At 39.3% G+C, this 20,570-nt stretch overlaps 1 protein-coding gene across 1 annotated transcript in view; it reads right to left on the bottom strand.

The window, feature by feature from the left end:
* ELL2 (elongation factor for RNA polymerase II 2) overlaps positions 1–20,228 on the bottom strand; it is a 68,335-nt gene extending 48,107 nt beyond the window's left edge. The window contains exons 1-2 of the mRNA XM_035014898.1: positions 19,950–20,228; positions 3,529–3,576 (exon numbers count right to left, since the gene is read on the bottom strand). Coding sequence (XP_034870789.1) covers positions 3,529–3,576; positions 19,950–20,096 — 195 coding nt within the window. The 5' untranslated portion in view covers positions 20,097–20,228. The remainder of the gene's footprint in view (positions 1–3,528; positions 3,577–19,949) is intronic.
* Positions 20,229–20,570: the final 342 nt, after the last annotated feature.

The following is a 20,570-nucleotide window of genomic DNA, read 5'->3' on the forward strand; positions in this document are numbered from 1 at the left end:
ATACCTCTCCTTTCCAAGCTGTACAGTATACTGAGGAGAACTTTTCCCTGGTAGTATGAAAATTTAGACTAATTATAGCTCTGTCTCTACTGTGTCTTTAGACAAGAAGCCCTCAACAAACATAAAAATACAGAGTGTAGTTTTTAAAATTTTACCAGAACACATACTTTGGGAAGATTTTCACCTGCTACATTTTCAGTATCCAGTTAAAATACAAGAGGCACAACTATATTTCTATATATGATTACCTGACAATCAAGATACAGCTTTTGGAAACCAGGTGCATTATACCAGTACACCCCTCTGAACATTGTAATTCAAACACCTCATTACTCTAGCCCATGTGAATCTGACCAGCTACCTTTTCAGTCAATTAGAATGATCCATAGAAAATTTATAATCCCAATAAACCTTTAGTTATGAGTATCCTAGATGTGATTAGAACCGTGAGGATAACTGGTTGACCCATACCCTTCAGAATCCACAAGGCATTTTTGGCTGATTTATTCAGCTCCTAATATTCATGAGTTTAGAAATCATACTCAACTGCTCCCATAGATATTTCCTCATCTTTCTGAATCCAGAAAATGCCTTCAATGACCACTCAGTTTACTGAGTACCATCTTCCACTAAGGGAAAGGGGTGAGCTGGAATGTGAAAGACACAATTTACATTTTTTTATGCTATAAAAGCTGCAGGTGAACTGCAATGATAAAAATCTAGGTAGTCAATGGTTCTCAGCAATTTCACTGTTAACAGCATACTGCTCTGGTTTGTTTAATGTTCCAGGCTGCATTTATTTAGAGGAAAACTTCAACCTAAGAGAACATGTTCAGGCATAAAAGTAAATAAGCTTAAAAGCTAACCTGCCAAGACCCAAATTCTGATCTTCTAAAGACATTACTGAAGCAAGAAAAATCCTATAATTAGTAAAAAGGAACAGCAATAACCATGCCGTGCTTAGCATCACGGAAACGAAAATATTCTTAATGGTCTCTTAATGGTCACTTTTGAAATGGTATTTTAACAGTACTTCATTTAGGTTTCAAATATGCCTATATATGACACTATCATGATAGGTAATGTATATTTTTTATCACATTTGATGTAAAAAGACTGTAAATTTGTTAGATTTGCCAAATCCTTTCCAGAAAAACTTTCAAACTTGCTGAAAGTGTATTAAAAATTTTCATTTTAATACATTAAGAAAAATGATCTTTTGTGGGAAATCTAAATTTAAGCCTTTAAAGCCTTCTTAAAAGTCCTGAACATTTTCCACACAGGAAAACTATAAGCATACTTCTTCAGGGCTTTTAAAGCAATCAGCACAGGCAATGTTAAACTATCATGGCTCTCGAGAATAACAGAGGAACACTGTACAGAAGACCCTCACATTTGTGGCTCTGCGTATTCCCTGTAGGCTGTGCCAACCCACTCTCTCCCCTGTAATGACTCTTTGTTTTTACTAAGTCCCAAAGGGCTGGTGAGAACTCTGCAAAGAGAAGGGGGGGAAGGGTGGATGGAATGCAGCTGCAGGCTCAGAAACAATGCTGAGTCCATATATTTTGTTCCCAGTTAGAATAATAAAAAGGGGGCTTCGGGTGGGGTTGGGAGTGGAGGGGTAGAGGAGACAGAAAGCTAAGCAAGCAAGGTAGGGCCAAGTATTCCATTGCTCTCAGGCTACAGCCTCCTGCCCCTCCCCCCACTCTGCTAGATCCAATAACCATTCATTTGGGTTAAAAAAGCTTATCTGTTAAAATTCAAACACCCATTAAGATTTAAACCTATCAGTCATTTACATCTAAGTTATCTTTATCAGAACCACACTCAGGCAAGGAATGGAGTAGGAAGAGAACGATGCTTGCAAAGATAAACTGAGGAAGCCTGGACGCATGAGACAGGAAAGCCTGGGGGAGGTAGAATTGAGAAAAGGACATGCAAAGTCTCAAATATCAACTGCCAGCTTTGCAATGGTGCCTGGGCCGTTTTGTGGGCAAATGGTGTGCCAGAGAAAACCATATTCTTTCTAAGCCTGCTAAAAGCTGCATGTGTCTGAATCAAGAGTTTGGAAGCCTGCACATGTTGGTTTCTCATTATTCAGTCTAACTTGGTGCCTCCTAAGAAAATGTTCTTCTTTTGCATTTCCCTAGCCTTTATGTCCTAACTGGGAAAAGAGAATTAAGGGAAGAGGCAGATCCCAAACAAGGTAACAGCTGCTACTGACCGAAAAGCAGTTCAAACCTTACTCTCCACTCCTGGGTCTTGAACTCTCATCTCAGGTAACCCTTTACTGAAAATCCCTGGAGCCCTCCAGCGTTCACAGACTCAGGCTTGCCTCTGGAACATGCTTTCAGAGATTACTGATGCCATTAAATTTTGTGACAAAACTTAAGAAGCCTTACATAAATAACCAAAACTAATACCTCAAAAATAGTGCCAGGAAGTGCTAAGGACCTAAAAAGCGATAAAACAAAACGCAGAAGATGTTGCTGCAATTAGGATCCCATTCATAAACACTCAGTTACTGGGGGAGGAAAAAAAAAGAACTTCATTGTAAAGCCATCATGTAGAAGCAGAGCTCTGACAACCACACACAAACATCTCCTTCACGTTAGCATTATTTAGAAGTACTCTTAGCTGGTACTGAATGATATAATTAAACTCTTGACTCGTGAAATGTTTTCAAGTTATAAAGTTTAGAAAGACTGTATTGATTTACATTGAGTTTTTGCATTTTGTGACATAATATTCACAAATGTAGATTTATAATAAGCAGGAATATGATCTCCCTCTCTCAGCTTGTTTTTTCTTGAGCTCTAAAATCCATTTACAGATATTCCAAATCTCCATACTACAGTCAATATATAGACACAAATTCAGAAATGCATATTAAAGGAAGGAATGATTAAGACTTTTTATTAATATTAAATATTAATAGTAATAATTAAAAAATAATATACTACTGTAAAGTTTATCATCTATTATAAACACAAAATTCATAGGTATATTTTATTAGGAGTTATCATTTATTATGCTTTTAAATGCAGCAATAAAATATACAATATTTATTCTGTGTACTGGTAAAACTCAATTTTCTATTTACACATTTCTTAGTATGTACAATTGAAATTAGGTCTACAGAGAGCAAAAGTTCATCAATAGTAACAACAATCACATAATCATAACTTGACTGAAATTAACAATTCCTTATGGTTGCTTAATTGCAGTAAAAAAATTCTCATAATACTGTGACATATATTATGCGTCAAAAAAAGGTAAAAAATGCAATTATTCATGATTAGGGCAAAAAACTACTCTTCAATAAGTATATCTGAATTATTTTTTAAAATCAGGAAAAGATAATTCAAGTGTATTAAGGTGTCCAAAATTTACATTTAAGTCATAAAGTTCACAAAATATGAGTGACCTTATATTGAGGCACAAGTGAATACAAATTTTAAGAGTTTAAATATAATAGTATGTAAGAAGAATATTAGATTTTCTTGCTGAATCAACAAGAGTACTCACCCCTTGGAGCCCTTGGAACTGAATGGAAGGTCGAAAAGGAATTAAATTCTATTAAAAGAAACATAAGAAACAAACAGGTCAACCTTCATTACTGTGTCACAGAACTAAATGTTTAAACTTTAAATCTGTTCATCTGGTCAATGCCATAGTCTGTGAAAATATCTTTTCATTATATAACTAGGTTTATATATCATCATATTAAGATGCCTTAATGAGCAAGATCACACTGTTGACATTTCTCTGAATCACACAACCACAGGTATATTGTGGCAGTGTAGTCAGGTTTTTTTAAATGATGCAATTTGGCAAAAAATGATTAGTATACTAACTCAATTTCACATCAAAAAAACATTTTTGCTTAGTTTCTTGATATGTTTTTAAAAGGCTGGGGGGGAAGGAAGAGATAATTAGAGGAACTTTACAGAATCTAACAGGATACTATAAATAGAAAATTAAAATATTTGATAATGAACTGTGGTTTCCAGTTTCTCACATTTTACCATAGGTTAGTTTCTAGTTGAGGGTCAAACAGGTTACCAGTTTTCTTACAAGATTTTTACCAGGAGAATATAATTTCTAGAACAATGCTTAGTTTTATAACAAGCTTTGTCCTCCTCATAACTTTAATATTTTGTCATAGAATTGTGTATTTAGAAGAAATGCTATAGGTATCTATCATAGTCTGAGGCATAATTTCCTGTATCTAAAGTCACCAGTATGTTTCTCTATGGGAATGCTTTTTCAAACTCCTTTGAGGCTGGTTATAATTTCCTCCCTGACTCTTTGCAACTCAGACACTGTCTTCAGCTTATCACTGGAATTTGAAATTCTCTATCAATTTCATCAATTCTTCTTGGTCAAACAAATGCTACCTTTTCTCAATTGTCAAACTGCTCACTTCTCCCTGGATATCACAGCTTCCTTACACTCAGAGACACCAGTCCTCTTAGCTCTTTTATCATGCCTTTCATTTCAAAAACTAGTGCCCTTCACTTTGCTCTTTCTCATCCACTCCCTCCTGGAGGCTCATTTCACCTGTTTGGTGATGACTTTGAATCTCTTCTCTATTGGTCAACCCCCTTCTCTCCATAGCCTACTACTTATCATTGTCTAGGGACATTTTGCATTAGAAACTCAATGACAGCGAAACGGGCAAACGCTATACTAACTTCCCTTCCCTACTCCTTCCTCAACCAAATCGCACGTCTTTCCTACTTTTCTGGAGTTTGGTTTTCTGGGCTCACAACCTTAATTTACAGTCTCTTTTCCCTTACCCCTAATCCCATTCTATTAGGCCTTTTTACACTGCTAGAATGATAGAATTCTGAATCACAGAAAATACAGTCAAGGCCTATTCCCCATAGGCCATGTGTATCATTAATTAAGCTGGGACCAGGACCCAGGAGCAATCCTCCTATTCTTCCATGCTGCTCTTCTACTACCTTGTGCTCCACAGACATCTGCTATGGGAGACTCAAGAGTATGATGGGGGGAGGGGGTGGGGCTACTCCTTCATGCCAGAGTTCACATGTTACTTGGGGAACATGTGCGAATGATTAAATACTAGGCTAAGTACTACAGGGAGGTGCAGTAAGAATTCTGAAAGCAGAGAAGAATATGGGTTAGAAGAAATAATTAGAAAAGCCAAAGGGCTTATGGAAAAGTGGATCTTAGTAGCAATTTTGAAAAGACAAATGAAAGGGAATGCCCTGAGCAGAAAAGCAAGGAGACAGGAATGAATATTGTGTGAGCAAAGGGCAGGTCTGTGTGTGTGTACAGAGTTCTTTCACACTTGAAACACAACACAAAGGATGAGAACTGGACCTGGCGATCCCTGCCTAATCTTTCCTTGACTTCAAAATTTGTCTTCAGTTTTAGCTGCTATACACTACAGAATAAATAGGACCGTAATTTAAATTTTAGATCTCAGGATTTCAAAAGGTTTATCACCCTGTGAAATAACTGCCCTAATCTCTTCTATTACCCCCTCAGGGATGGCCTTTAAGTCCTGCCTTTGACATGATAAACAATTGAAAGGGCTTCTAATTTTTGGAATAACAAAGTGAGTTGCTGAAAGAACTGTTTCAGGGAAAGCAGCTCTTTTGGTCATGTGTAAGAATGAGGGAGAGAGATGGATTGGGGCTAGGGAAAAGGATTAGACATCAGCTCCAGAGGATCCTTTATTTAGAAATACTCTAGTGATAAGGCCTAAATTAGTATGACTTCCTCCAGAGCAAACAGGAGATGATGGAATGAGCAGACTTTCCCAAGAAAGAATGATAAATGTCGGGAAACCCTGAATATCAGGCACCAAAGAAAAGTGAAGCAAAGGTGGCTTCACAGCTCTTAATCTTCATCTTTGGCCAATCAGCCCCAGATTCCCTCAAATTAGGCTCTTAGTCTCTATTTTGAAAACCTCTGAACTGTTTCAGGCCCCTATCACTGAGCACTGAGATTAAGGCCTTCTTTCTTCCCTTCAATTCCTTCTAAATACTGCCCATCATTCAAAGAACAGAAACTCTCTCAGATACCATCTCAGCATGTCACACAGGCTGTGGTGGGTTCCTTCCCAGTGGGTTCTATCAGAGCAAAGCAAACCCCTTCACATGGAAAAGAGACCTTCCATTTACAGGACCAACCAATTTCATCTTCCACTTTCTCTCAACGGGTGCTTCAGCTGTGTTAACCCTTTTTGTTTTGTAAACATTTTCCTTTTTTTTTAAGATTTTATTTTTAAGTAATTTCTACATCCAATGTGGGGCTCGAGCTCACAACCCCAAGATCAAGAGTCACATGTTCCACTGACAGAACCACCCAGGCGCTCCTTCCTATTTCTACTTCCTTCCCTTCCTTCAAGCTGGCTTGCCTTCCCAAACACTATTTTGTCAATCCATACTAATAACTTACTTAACATTCAATTTTAAGATTAGTTTCGTCAGGTAGGCCTTTCGTTGGATAAATCAGGAATCAAAGACTCAGTGGGTTTAAGGACCCAAGGCAGATAAATGTGAAAGAGACTGATGTAAAGCAACAAGGAGTGTCAAGTACCTGGAGAATAAATGCCCAACTGAGAAAGGATTCAAATTTTTAAAATGTTAAACCTTTCCCAGCCAAACCAAACACTGATGCCACCATTTTCCTAACTTGGAGCCCACTTTGAGTTAACTCTCGTTAGCTGTTGTTTTTCCAGATGCCTGTGTCTAGGGTTCCACTACATTGGGAGGGTGGGTATTATTTTCATAGGTTGTCTTACTCCTAGTTGTTAGGATAGGGTCTAACATATATTTAACTTAAAAGTATTTACATTATGCTCAGCTAAAGAAAAAAATCTATTGTAAAATCATTTTGGCCATGTTTTCTTTATACTACTTTATAGCAGTATATTACTATAGACATCTGCTTTACAGATTACTATTCATTGTTGTATAGGCAAAATAATACAACCACATTTTACATTAGTTTAGTAACTTCCAAGAGTAATTTTGACTTTAATCAGTTTTTTTGTTTCAGGACTTGAATTTAGAACCTAACCTCCTGATATGCTTACAATTCTATCTGTATTGCTTGATTCCTCAACAGAAATGATAATTTTTTTTTACATGATTTTCTAATGTACAGGTCATTTTTATATCCATTATCTCAAGTGAGCCTCCTAAAACCAGCCCTGGGTGGTAGGAAGGCAGCATTATCTCCCATTTCAGAGGGAGATAAATGGGTCTCTAACAGGTAAAGGGTATTGGTCAGGAACACCAAGCTAGTGATTAGCAAAGCTGGACTTCAAAGCCAGCCCTGTGAATCCTAAATACAGAACACTTTCCTTCTCTTGCCTCTTTAACAGGTTACCTCCCAGTGCTGAGCATTTAAAAGTCCTTAACTGCTCATTCAGTTCTGGTATTTTGTTTTTTCTTTTCTTTCTTTTCTCTTCTTTTTCTTTCTTTCTTCTTTTTTTATTTTCTTTTTGTGGCATTTTGTTTCCAAGGAAAATGAATTTCATAAAATCATTACATTTCTAGACTTCAGTTTCTGATTAAATAAAAACTAAACAATAACTTTCGTTTTTTTTTGCTCTAAGGACCACGTATAACAAAGGAACATATATAAATATGTGTTATCATTCCTCATTTAAAAAGTAATAAAACCCTCATGTATGGAATAGTTACGGGTGCTTAGCCAAATAGGACAAACTAAGATCACTGTTACTAAAAAACTCCTTTAAGATTATCTGACAACCCACAAGAGAAAAATATATGAAAGAAACTCCAATACCTTATTGATTTTAATCCCAATTTTAGACAAGAAGATGTTAGTAAATTACCAGATGTTATTAGTTCTAGAATGCCTTAAAAATGCAACAAGAGGACATCTAGAACTCTATACCACTTATTGTGCATCTGACCACTGTGTTAATGGGGTAGCTACCAGGAATAAATTCTAAAAGTCAATACCATATAAGTAAATGTTTCATGCATGTTAGCTAGTTGTCTAAATGTTCTTTAGCCTAAGTTTAACTGCACAAACATGACCTCAATTCATTGTATATATATTTTTAATTCAATTTTAAAAGATAACATAATTACAGGTGATAAGGCATGTTTTAAAATGTTTAACTAAGTACATTCCCATTACAAATGAGTTTCAACAAGGGCTTCAACTTTTGATTTTTAGCTTTAATTAAATATTTGCACCAAGTAGCTCTTTTGAAAATCAAGTAACTCTAGAGTTTAACTGAACAGTAGTTGAGCTATAAGTAAGACTGATATGATATCTTCATCCAGCCAAGAAACACAACACAGACTGAAACTGGCTAGGGAAACTCCTTTGACAAATGCTTCAACAACCTCATAATGGTGGTGTTTTGTAGTCAAAAGGTTCTGTTAAACTTAGTTGTTTCACTGTTTTTAGAGCTCCTTGATTAACCCTCTGTATCTCTTGGGAAATGTAAGACATTCTTAAGCATAGATATGTAGGCAATACTAAAGTGCTCAAAAGTTGGGCATCTGGGTGGCTCAGTCGTTAAGCGTCTGCCTTCGGCTCAGGTCATGATCCCAGGGTCCTGGGATCGAGCCCCGCATTGGGCTCCTTGCTCTGCGGGAAGCCTGCTTCTCCCTCTCCCACTCCCCCTGCTTGTGTTCCTGCTCTCCCTATGTCTCTCTCTGTCACATAAATAAATAAAAAAATCTTAAAAAAAAAATGTTCAGAAGTTTCATTACACTCTTGACATTTGCCATTACAAGATAATTCTACTGCAAAAAAATTGCTCTATGACCAAAGAAATCTATGTCCATTTATTTCCAGAAACTATTCCTCACAATATATCAGGACTATAAAGTAATACATAATTTACTAAGTAATGTTATTAAGTAATCTTAATTTTGCTGAGTAATATTAATTTCTGACATGATACTTAGAGGGTGGGAGAGAAGGAGCAAAGCTATGGTTTTCTGGGGTTGAATAAAAGAAAGTTATTTATCCTATAAAATTATAACTATCTCTTGATTATTTACATACTGCTTATCTATGTAGACAAATTAAATCTGTGGTTACTTTTACTTTATCAACAACCATTGGTTTTATGAATATACAAAGGTAACAAATAGCATTTTGGGCCTAGAAAAGAGTGATTTCTCTAAGAAACACATTATAGAGGTCTAACTTTATTTCCTCAGATTAGATATATTCTTGAAACATCTTCAGCTTTCCTTCTGAACTCATCATGGAACTTTGACTTAACTCAAAATTAACTTCAACTATTTAATCAATCAACAGGCATTTATTAAATACTTGACATTTATCTGAATGCCTAAGTTGCATTATCAGTCATGATAAAGATAGTGCAAAAAAAAATTTCCAAAGTCAAATATAATTTTGGAACTTTGCCAAAACCAGAAACCTTTCTAGAAATGGCGATGGGTCAAGTCATTTCTTTAAGTGGAATTGCTTATAGCTACTTAGTTACTATTTACTGAGTGAGCCTAAAACATGTTAGACACTATAATCATTTTTACTATCACCTCCAGGAATTCTGAGAACACCTTTGTGGGGTAGATATTATTATTTCCAATTCTCAGGTAAGTCCTATGAATTACCAAAGGTTACACAGCTAGGAAGGGGCTTGGGACTCAAACCCGGTCTCAGTTTAAGAAATGTGGTCTTACCCACCACTTTACACAGCTGGCCTCTCCTGCCACTCCTTAACAATGGTTATATAAAATGTGAAACATCTAAAAGTTAGAAAATTAAGAATTGATAAGAACTGGTAAGCACTGATAGCTTTTTTGGTTCTGCACTATAGCTTAAGGAAAATATCAGGTACTTGAATTTGTTGTCATTTACACAAGTAAATAATAAAAAGTATTTATGATTTTTCCTGGTATACAATTTCTATAAAAGATCATCTTTCTTAAAAGAAGTACTATACCATTTTAAGAAGTTGTGGTTCTGTTTTTTAATTTAGAAAGTCATTTTATTCTGTTCTTAAAATCATTACCTGATAGAGAAACCAAAGAACACTTAATAATTATATTTTAACCACTGTAATAAAAAATATCTAGGCAGGGAGAGAAGACGCAGAAGGAAAATTGGAGCTAAAGCAGGAAATAGTGCAGGAAATCAGGCACTTGATTCTGAATAAATCAAATATATTTAGCTCTTGTCAAAAGCTGGTAGTGTTTAGAATGATAGCATGAATGTAAAATTTATTGATAACTGATAATCCAAAGCTAACTTAAACAGTGTCTCCTTCTTGCCCCAACATTTTATTAGATGCTAATAGAGAGTCACCAGGTTTCACAAAATCTAGTATTTTGCTTTGTGGGTTAATCCAAACTCACACATATGAGAAACTTCTCTACAAATTTGGAAGAACCAGATTAAAGTGCATGTGCAATAAAGAATAATGTATTTCTATCATTATAGCATAGAAAAGAATGAAATATAAAAGGATTGCCAAAACAGTAGTGAGAAGAGGTCAAAAAGCTAATTTATTTAACATAATCCTTGTTGTGAAAGATAGCTTCTGGAAAACTAGCTATCTGATGCAGGCCAAATTAAAATATTATACACACACATATATATATACACACACACACCCTTTATATCTTACTATTTCAAATAGTTCCTAAAGAAACATGGAAGGCAAAATCTAAATTGAAGAACTAGCTAAAAAGTTAGTTACTGTGAACCAGGCTTTAAAACAACAATACTTGAAGCATAAGATCCCATCTTTTTTTTTTTTTTTTCTGAGAAGGCTTTGTGATTATATAAAAAGCTTATGTGTCAAAGCTGACTATAAATGCAAATGATTTCTTCCTTGGGATCATAATCTCTAGAACATAAGGAGAAGCAGTAAAATGAACGTGGAATGGAAGATTGAGATTATTTTTAAAGTACAAGAAATTTACAAAATAAACCATTTAAAACATTTTTACAAAGGGAGACATAAGAAGGCTTGAAACCAGGAAACTACGTGAATATACTAAATGTTTTTAAAAGATCACTGGCTGCTGTGTGGAGAAGCATGGACTATGGGGGTAAGACTGGAAGCTTGGAAGCTAGTTGGAAGTCCATGGAAATCCCTGACAGATGCGTGGGACTGGAGTAGTCGTGAAGGATGGATGGGGTTAGATTTTGGATGTTTGGAGATTCACAGGACTTGTTGACAGATCTACTAAGTCAAGAAATGAGAAGACAAATCAAGAAATACTAGTCAATTACTAAGCAACTGGTGACAGGTACTGCCACCAACTGAGATGAGGAATACTTCTAAAGATGTAGGTTTGAGGAGTGAAATCAAGAATTCAGTTTGGATTTGTTAAGACTGAGATGCCTGTTAAACTTTGATAAGGAGATGAAGTATTGTAAATAAATGCCTGGAGTTGGAGGAAGGTCAGAGCTGGAGATCAATATTTGCAAGTCATTAACATATAGATGACATTTAAATCCATAAGACTAAATGAGTTCACCTAGAGAGAATGAATAGATAAAGAGAAGGGAGCAGCGATCTCCAACATTCAAAGACCAAACAGGATGATCAGCAGAGGAGACTAAGAATGGGCAGGGAGGTAGGAGGAAAATCAGTAAAGTGTTTTCATTAACAGGAAGGAGTGGTTAAGAGGATGGAATGCTGCTAAGGTCAGGTAAGGGAGGAACAGAGAGATGACCAACAAACTTGGCAGAGAGATGACCAATGAAGACAACCCAACCAGAGTGAGCTGAGCAGAGGATGGGAGGTAAAGAAGCAGACACTGTTTTTCAGACACATCCTTAAACATACTCCTTCTCTCTTTAGGTGTCCCCTTGAACAAAGACTTTATTGCAATTATTTGTTCACACATCTGCCTGTTTCTATGAAGCACAAGCACTTTCTTGATGGCAGGGACCATCTAGGACTTACTCAGACATGAGTATCTCCAGTGTGCACATGTCAGAAAATTAATAAGTGTTTGCTAAATGAATAAATGAGTATTTGGAGGTTATAATTCTGACTCCTACCTCTTAATCTCTTAAAAAAAAATCTTAAGATACTCCGCTAAGTTTCTACTACATATGTTTCCTGGTCCTCTGAGGCATCATGATTTCTGATAATGGAAATCAAAAGCAATGATATTAAAAGTTATTTTAAAATATGCTAACACTTAAGGTAGCATATCTAGATAAGCATATCTAGATCCTGAAATATCTCAGTGAATCTTATCAGTAAGTTTAAGCCTGGCTTCACCTTTGAATAAGCTTACTGTTGAGTGGAAATTCCTCAGACAAGATTATCTCCAAGGACCATGAACTCAGCATCAAACCTAGTCCATTACAATGTATATGTATAACAAAAGCTTTATGTAGTTACATTATTTTTTGTTTTGTTTTTCCCCAATGAAACTAACAACAACAAAAAGAGGAGAATCAAAACACCAAAACAGAAATGGAGGTAATTGGAGGTGAAGACATTGACTCTTTCAAGGCCTCCAGAATCATTTCAAAATGATGCTTGAAATGTAAATCCAGGCTTTATATAGAGTTACTTAATGTTTCAATAATCACTAGGGACAGAAACCACAGAAGGTCTAATCTCCATGTTATAATCAAATTATATTTTCATATTATCTGTGCTTGATGATGGTCTTAGTGCAATTTATAGAGGTTATTAAAGTCTATAAAAATACAAAAAATCCCTACACAAACCAAAAATTTCTTCCACTTAATTTCAGCTTCCTCCCAAATATCACCAATACCCCAAATTTCCATCCACATGTCAGAGTTAATAGGACACATGTAAACAATACAGCACTGTTCTAGTCTAGCCTCAAATCTCCAAATATACTTCTTAAATATAAAAACACTTAATCAAATCTAAGTCTCTTGGTCACCAAACAAAAGACTGAATGTTCACTAAAATGATACCTATCATCTTTATCTCCCCTGTGCCCACCCCACCCTCCCAACTGCCTCTGATTCCCCTCCCCCCCCTTTTTTTAAACTAAGAATACCTCTAGTGCTGATGGCTAGAAATCTCAATTCAATCCTCTTTCTTTCAAAACCTGTTAAAGTCTATAGATTGTATTCATCTTTAATGTCTCCCACAAGCATCCTAATTTAGACTCCAAGCATCTCTAGCCTGGACCACATACTTCCTCCTAACTTGTCTGCTTCCTTCCAGATTCAACTTACATTCATCATGTAACACGGAGGCCAGGATAATCCTAAAACACAGCTCAAATCACTTTATATTTCTACTCAGTGTCTTCCCAGTGTTGACAGAATAAAATTTAACCTGCTCTAATCTCCCTTTCCTCTCTTAAATCCAACTATATTTTTCTCCTATATTAACTTCAGGTTAAGTAGAACATGGTATTCCCTGGGATTCTCAGACCCTGCCCTAACTTTTCTACTGCTGTCCTTCCCTCTGCTGGAGATGTGGTCCCCCATCTAGTCCTTGCCTGCTAAAATCTTGCAAAAATCCTTTAAGACCTGAGGATTTTTTTTTAAACCAATAATATATAGGATCCCCAATAAGAAAAGAAAGTTACATCATTTGTCTAACAATCTAGTTACTATAAAACTAGTAGCCAAATGCTCTGACTGTAGAGTTCAATTCCAGGTGCTAATTTGACTCATGAATCTTTAAGGAGCATATAGGCTAACTAATAAAATTCTCTCTTCTTATATTCTATATTAAACTGCCAGCCATGGAAATACTAGGTTTGGCCTTCAGTGGCAAAGTATTAGTGGAGGCTCTTAAACCAGTTTTTCCTAAACACTTAACATGGCTTTCAAGGGCCATAATGCCATGACAGAAATTATAGATAGGTAGATAAACTGGGAGTGAGGGAGGGAGCCAAAGAAAAGAAAGAGCAATTCTCCTGGATACATTTGACCTGAGTTATGCCTTTTTTTTTTTTTTTAAGCTTCAATTTGACTGTGGAAATATGGCCATTAATTTACTGTATTCTACTTCAGAACTGCTTCTCTACATTTTTGCATTAAGTCATGGAAAATGTAGTATGGAAGTGAGGAGTGAGGTATGCAAGACAGTCAGATGTGGGGTTATATACACTGTTTTATTATAAAACATAGCTGATCTTAAATAGAAATGCCTGTATCATCACATTTTAGGAACATCTTCTCAAATACTCCAAATACATTTGGCCCATTGGGCAAATACATGGGCTGGACTCTGGTACAAGGCTCCTGAGCCTCTCTTGTGGTCACTGCAAATTGTTAAATGACCCAGGATTGGTTGGCTGAAATTCTAATTTTCCTCCCTCTGCTGGCTTTATCACAAATTACTTAGTAAGCACTATGAGCACTGCCTTCATGTTTTTTTTTTTTTTTTTTTTTTTTTTTAACAAGTGCAAATAGAGCAAATAGAAAGACTGGATCTGGTGATTGTCTTCCATAAGCTTTCCTGTAAATCATTCCAAGAATTCTACGCCCCTTTCCTTTTAAACTCTTTTCTTGAACATGTTCCAATCCTTCACATATGTTCTTTCTTTCTCCTTCCAATTCGGGTGCCAAAGTTCCCTGTCTATCTTTTTAGGCAATCTGGCTACTGCTTTTCACCAGGAAGGGCACCCTTCTTTGCACTGAGTGCCTGATCATTTTAATAAAAGTTTCAAACACTTGCAACATGAGGTACAAATTTGACTTTACTTGATAAAAAAGCATTTAAAATCAAGTTCAGCCTGAAGATGGGTCTAAGTTAAAAGTCAGTAAGATTAATGTTTTTAAAATTAAACCTGGCAACATTTAAAATGTTCAAGAAAATGAATCTGACAATGTAGTTCAGTTAGCCAACATACGGTACATCATTAGTTTTTGATGTAGTGTTCAATGATTCATTAATTGAACTTAATAAAAAGAATCTGACAGTGCAAACCTCTTTGTTTTAGTTAATAAACATGTTCTACGGCAGTGGCAATTCTGTGCTGGCAGGTCTGGATGCTTGAGTGATGCCTTAAGAACCGGGTCTTCTGTATTTATAAGGCAGATTACTGAACACACACACACACACACACACACACTTGAAATTGTTTGAGGACAGGCAGAAAAATGGAGATAAGGAAAAAGTAAGGTAGGAGTCTTTTCGTGCCTTAAACCACAATGCATCAAATGCTAAAAAGTTCACCTGATAGAGAGACTGGCTGAGCGGAAATTACCTACCTCATGACCTGTGGAATCAGTGATTTTAAAAGACCAAGTAACACACAAAAGGAGCTATTGTGAAGGACGGTAACTTTGTGAAGATATATGTTTTGATTGGAAATAATTATATCTGGTATACTGAGAGAAACTCAGTTCCTCATGCAAAATTAAATGTAAGTTTATTTGTACAAATTTTCAAAACACTATCATTTTCCTAGAAGACACTTAACCAAGAAGGAAAATTCATTTAAAGCCAATAATAAGAGTTGACAAGAGAATGTGTTAACAGAATCCTTAAACACATCTGCTTTCTGATCTTTAGGCACAGAGAATGAAAAGACCCTGCACCCAAACATATTAATGCAATGGCTTTTTATGTAATAGGTAAACATGATGGTATTATTTGAGCCACCATCTTTGAAACTTTGACTAAACATTTTTAAAAAATAAGTTGACAGGCTCAGCATTGACAGAATCTGCTAAAATATTTTGATAAGATTTTCTTACTAAAAATGTCAGAATAAGCCAGCTACACATTACTGAATTAGCTAAAATATATTGTAGAATTTGGGGTTTTAATTTTAAATACAGCTTTAGGAAAAATTTGGGAGAAATATGTAATTACAGTAATATATGTTCACTTAAAGTATGTAGCGCTTATATAGACCACACAATCACAAACATCAATTTAGAATGAATATAAAGTTGTAATTTGTAACTTTATTTAGTAACTTTCCTCTCATTTAAAATCATCTATAGTTAACAAAAAAGTAGCTTTGCAATATATCCTAGATATCTGCATTAGTATGCCTAAATTTACTTTCCATTTAACACTTTTTAATAAAAATCAATTTGAAACTGTTTCTGTATTCACACTGAATGGAAAACAACTTTTAGGAGGTATTTACTCCAACTATAACTCCCATTCCTGGACCCATAAGTCTCCTCTCTCCCCCAACCCAGTCCCTATTTTGGAAGGTTCTCAAGTTAGCATTTTTCGTTTCTCTAAAAATAGAAAACTTGAATAATGATGGTCAATTAGATTTGATTGTCTTCTGAAACAGTGAGGAATTGTTTCCAATTGAAGATTCTATTTCCATGAACTGTAACAATTCCGTATACTTGTTCAATTCTATCTAAAGAACTTCTTTTTCTGCTTAAATCATTTTAGTTTACTAAAATCCCTGAATGTACCTCCCTGAAATCTTAAATCAAGTGGATTAATTTAGAAGAGTAAATCTAGTGGGCAAAGTAATCTGGATAAAAACAGCTTTCTGATGCTTAATTTAGGAAACTGTTGAAATTTCTGGCTCTTAGAAAGTCATTAGAAGAGGAGGAATAATAGTCATAACCTTGCACAGGCCAAAGCCACTTGGAGGCCATCTGTCAAGCATCAACCTTCCTATCTGAGCACAGGAATGGTGGGGGCAGTCTTATATGAAAATTAATGCCATTCTTCCCCAAGAGGGAATAGGCTTGACCACCAGAAAGTTCTTCCCATTTAGCCAACATATGTCAACATATTTCCAAACAGCTGCTACAATTTCAAGTCATGAGCCCTCCTTCTGATAAGGGCGTAAGGTGTAAGAGACCAAATAAGTTACCTTCCAACTGGAAGATAAAAGCTCCCCCAGATGTCTACTGCTAGCAACTCCCTGATGGGGGAGCCCTGGTCTGGCCTGAGCCAGGAGGAAGGTCACTGAGAACACATTTGTAGGAGACTTAGCTGAACACACCAGACTAAGTACAGTAAGTACCAACAGTATAGTCACCCGAAAGGTCCCTCATTTCTTTTTCCACAGCCTCTTTCCACTTCTCAACCACCTGGATTAACATTCTCACCCCAATTCCTGCTTTTCCAAGCCCCTTAAAAAGTATTGTGTAGCTGAAATGACAGTGAGGCCTGGGGTCAGAAGCTGGTTAAGTCAGAAACAAGGCAGTGTCCAATTGCAAAGGCCAAGTCAGCTTATTTCTTCTTCCTCTCTTTGCATGCCACTGCTTCTACCACCAGCTTTTCAGGAGAAAAGGAGTACCAGGACTAACTCAATCTACCTGGGTCCACCCTCAGAAAGATGGAAGGACTTGGAAAAGTCTTCTCCCTTTCTCTTCTCTGCTTCTGTACAGAATGACCAGGCTCATTAATTTGCATGCACAGAGATGGAAAAATATAGTAATGACATTAATTGGCAACAGAAGTAGTTAGCAAAAAAATCCAGTGACTTCAGTACCTTTGACTATAAAAAGTAAAAAAAAAAAAAAAAAAAATCAATAAACAACCAGGGGGTTGGGAGAGAATTTTTGATCTCCTGTTTCTTGGAAGATACTGGTTTATAAATGTGAGGACTTTTGGAGTCAAAGTACTCCAACCTTAATCCCAAGTATGTCACACTAAGATGTAGGAGGCAGAAGTGAAGGTAGAAAAACAAAGATTCCCTTTGTGGGCCCTAGCCCAGAAGCCCACTGAGCACCAGAGCCTCTGGCACCTCACTCTCCCTGGGCATCATCCCTTCCCTCACCCACCTCTTCCCTGCCAAGTGTATATAGTGTCTTTCAATTTTGCTGTAATCAACTGTACAGTTTGCCTCTTGTTCCCCACCAGGTGGTTGGTGACTTAATGTCCCCAGAGATGAATCTACCTATCCTCTATGTGTCAGTCTTTCTCTGACGGAAAGCTGGCCTTCTCCTGCTGGCTTCTTCCTCTTCAGCCTGTGTGTTTTTCTCTTCACACCCCTGACCTACCTTCTTGCCAGTGTCATTCCTTCCCATGCCCTCCCTTTGGAACTGGCAAGCTTATCTCTCCATCTTGCAGGACTGAAGTTACTCTCCACCGTCTGCCTCTGTCCTGCTTGCCTATCTGACTTCCCCCATATGGGTCTCCTACTCCATGCTGGTGCTGGTCTCTTCCCCGCAGGTGTACCTGTCTAGGAGCAGCTACTGACATACGCAGTTTTGTATTTTATCTTCTTGCATTCTTATTACTGGGTGCACACTGACTTTCCAGCCACAAATGAGACTCTTTTTTTCCCTAGGATTTCACAGTTGTGTAGGAAGGCACCCCCCCCGACCCTCCCATGTACATACACTCCTCCCTCCCCTCCTAAATCTGTGTGTTTTCCACCATACACTTCTCTGATGGATAACACATGTGCCCTGAAGTGTACATCTACACAGCCACTCGATTCTGTGAGTGCCCTTCCGAGCAAGCTGACCTCTGTGAGTCTCTCCTGCTATTTACACCTATACTGAATTCATGTACTTCCCAAGCAGTGCACAACTGTGTGCCTCCCTCTGTGTGCACCTTTATGTAGGGGGCTTCTCTGAAGATGAGTCTCCCCTCACGCAGCTTCATAAGCTCCCACTGAACCAGGTTTCACACCTCTCTCACAGCTCTGCTTCCAAATCCGACTTCCTTCTATGCATTTAAAGTACCTGGCACTAGTGGGAGCTCAACAGATGTTAATTCTGTTCTCCACTTTTATCTGAATAACTATGTGAGTCTGCGTCTGGGTGTCCCTCTGGCCCTCTGTGCCTGTTTCAGTTAATTGAAGCATGTTTCATTGGTATGGACTGGACTGGGCTGTTTGTCAGTACGCCCTGTGGGTTTTCTTTCTTTCCTACTGTCCCTCCTCTCAGAGTAAATGTTACTTGTCTCTCATATGGTATATCCCTCTCTTTATACATCCATACACTGCATGTTGGTAAACAGCTTTCCCATGCACCCTGGGTTATGGCGTGTTTTCTCTGTCTCCCCACCCTCCGCTTTTTTATTTTTATTTTATTCCCCCAACGAGAAAATGGGTTTCTGGGTTTGTACTCCAACTGCGGCATGTGTGCGTCTATAGGACTCTTAGCTGTACTTGAGTTGTGTGTGTGTATACACGGGTGTCTCTTCGGAACGGGGTGCTGGGTGCGGGACGGGGGTCTCTGCCCTGGACGCGTGTATCTTCCCCCATCCTCACCCTGGATCCACGTCCCTATCGCCGGGAGTTAGCCCGAGACACAGCGCGTCTTTTGGATACAAGGGAGCCTTTGCGAACCTTTCTCCTGCTCCCGGGTGAGCGCTGGGTGTGTGCACGGTGCACGGTGTTGGTCCCTCTCCGGGAAGGCGAAGCGCCAGTGTCCCCGAATTTCTGGGAATGCAAGGTGTCCCCCTACTTTACGTACGCGGAGCGTCGTGTCCCAGCCTTTGCGAGTACATGGTGTGCCCCCCAAGCGGTGTACCTGTGTCCCCAAGTCCCTGCGAGTACAAGGTGTGTCCCACCTCTACACGCGGAGCTGCTGTGTCCGAGTCTCCGCGGATCCGCGGTGCCTATGTGTTACCTCCCAAACGCGGACGGCTCATGCCCTCGGTACTCCGAGTTCGTTACTGGTACGCTGCACCCGCTCCCCCTCCGCCGTCACGGACAGCGTAGTCATCTCAATTTTCTCTCTAGTGCTCCCTTCCCTCCCTGGGACAGAAAACGCCAGGAAACCCGCGGGCGCCGTCGGAAAGTCCCACAGCGGCGGCGCAGCCCACCCAAGGCTGCGGCTGCCTCGGCCCTGCCACCAGGGGCCGCCCGCCTGCCCGCCTCCCAACGCCCCGGCGCCCGGCCGACCCGGGACGGCAGCGTCAGCGACCCTGCCCGGCCCTGCCCAGCCTAGCTGCCGCGGGCGCTGACGGCAGCTGAGGCGAGCCGCTGCTCCGCGGCCCCGCGCCGGTTGTCCGGAGCCCCGGGTGGAGCCACCAGGAGGCGACGAGCGCCCTCTCCCTCTCGCAGCCCTTCCGGTTGGCCGGCTGGCCCGCTCACCTTGTGGCTCTGGTAGGTCTCGAGCGCCCGGATCGCCGTCTCGGTGAGCTTCACATGCAGTACGGTGATGTTGTCTTGTCCCAGCCGCCCGCACGACAGCCCGTAGCGCTGCTCCTCCCGCAGGCCCGCCGCCCCCCCTGCCGCCATCTTAAACTCCCCGGGGTGCCGACGCCGACGCCGCTCGGGCTCTAGCCTCCACTGCGGCCGCGGCTGCTTGGGCTTCTGCAGCCGCCGCCACAGCTACGGCCATCCCGCTGCTGACGTACTGTCATATACTGCGCGCAGCCAGACCTCGGGCTGCCACCGCCGCCACCCGCCCCACCCTCTGGCCCCGCGCCCCGCCCCGGACTCGTCTCATTGGCCTCGTTCCCCTCGGGACGGCCTTCATTGGCCGCCCTACACTCTCACGGGGGCGGGGCCCAAAGTCGCTGGAGTTTTGCTCCCGGGACGGGACGTCCGAGGTGAGAGGCTGACGTAGAGGTGACGCGACAATTTAATCACATCTTACGTCACGTTTGGTCGTCTTGGCTCGGCGGCCGCGATTGGTCAGGCTGGCTTGGGGGATCCCTTGCTAATTGGGTGTCCAGGTTGCCTGGCCGGGTTACCTAGAGTCGGAGCCCC

The sequence above is a fragment of the Mirounga leonina genome, unplaced genomic scaffold, assembly GCF_011800145.1.
Source record: "Mirounga leonina isolate KUSES-001 unplaced genomic scaffold, KU_Mleo_1.0 Mir_168, whole genome shotgun sequence".
Classification (NCBI taxonomy): Eukaryota; Metazoa; Chordata; class Mammalia; order Carnivora; family Phocidae; genus Mirounga; species Mirounga leonina.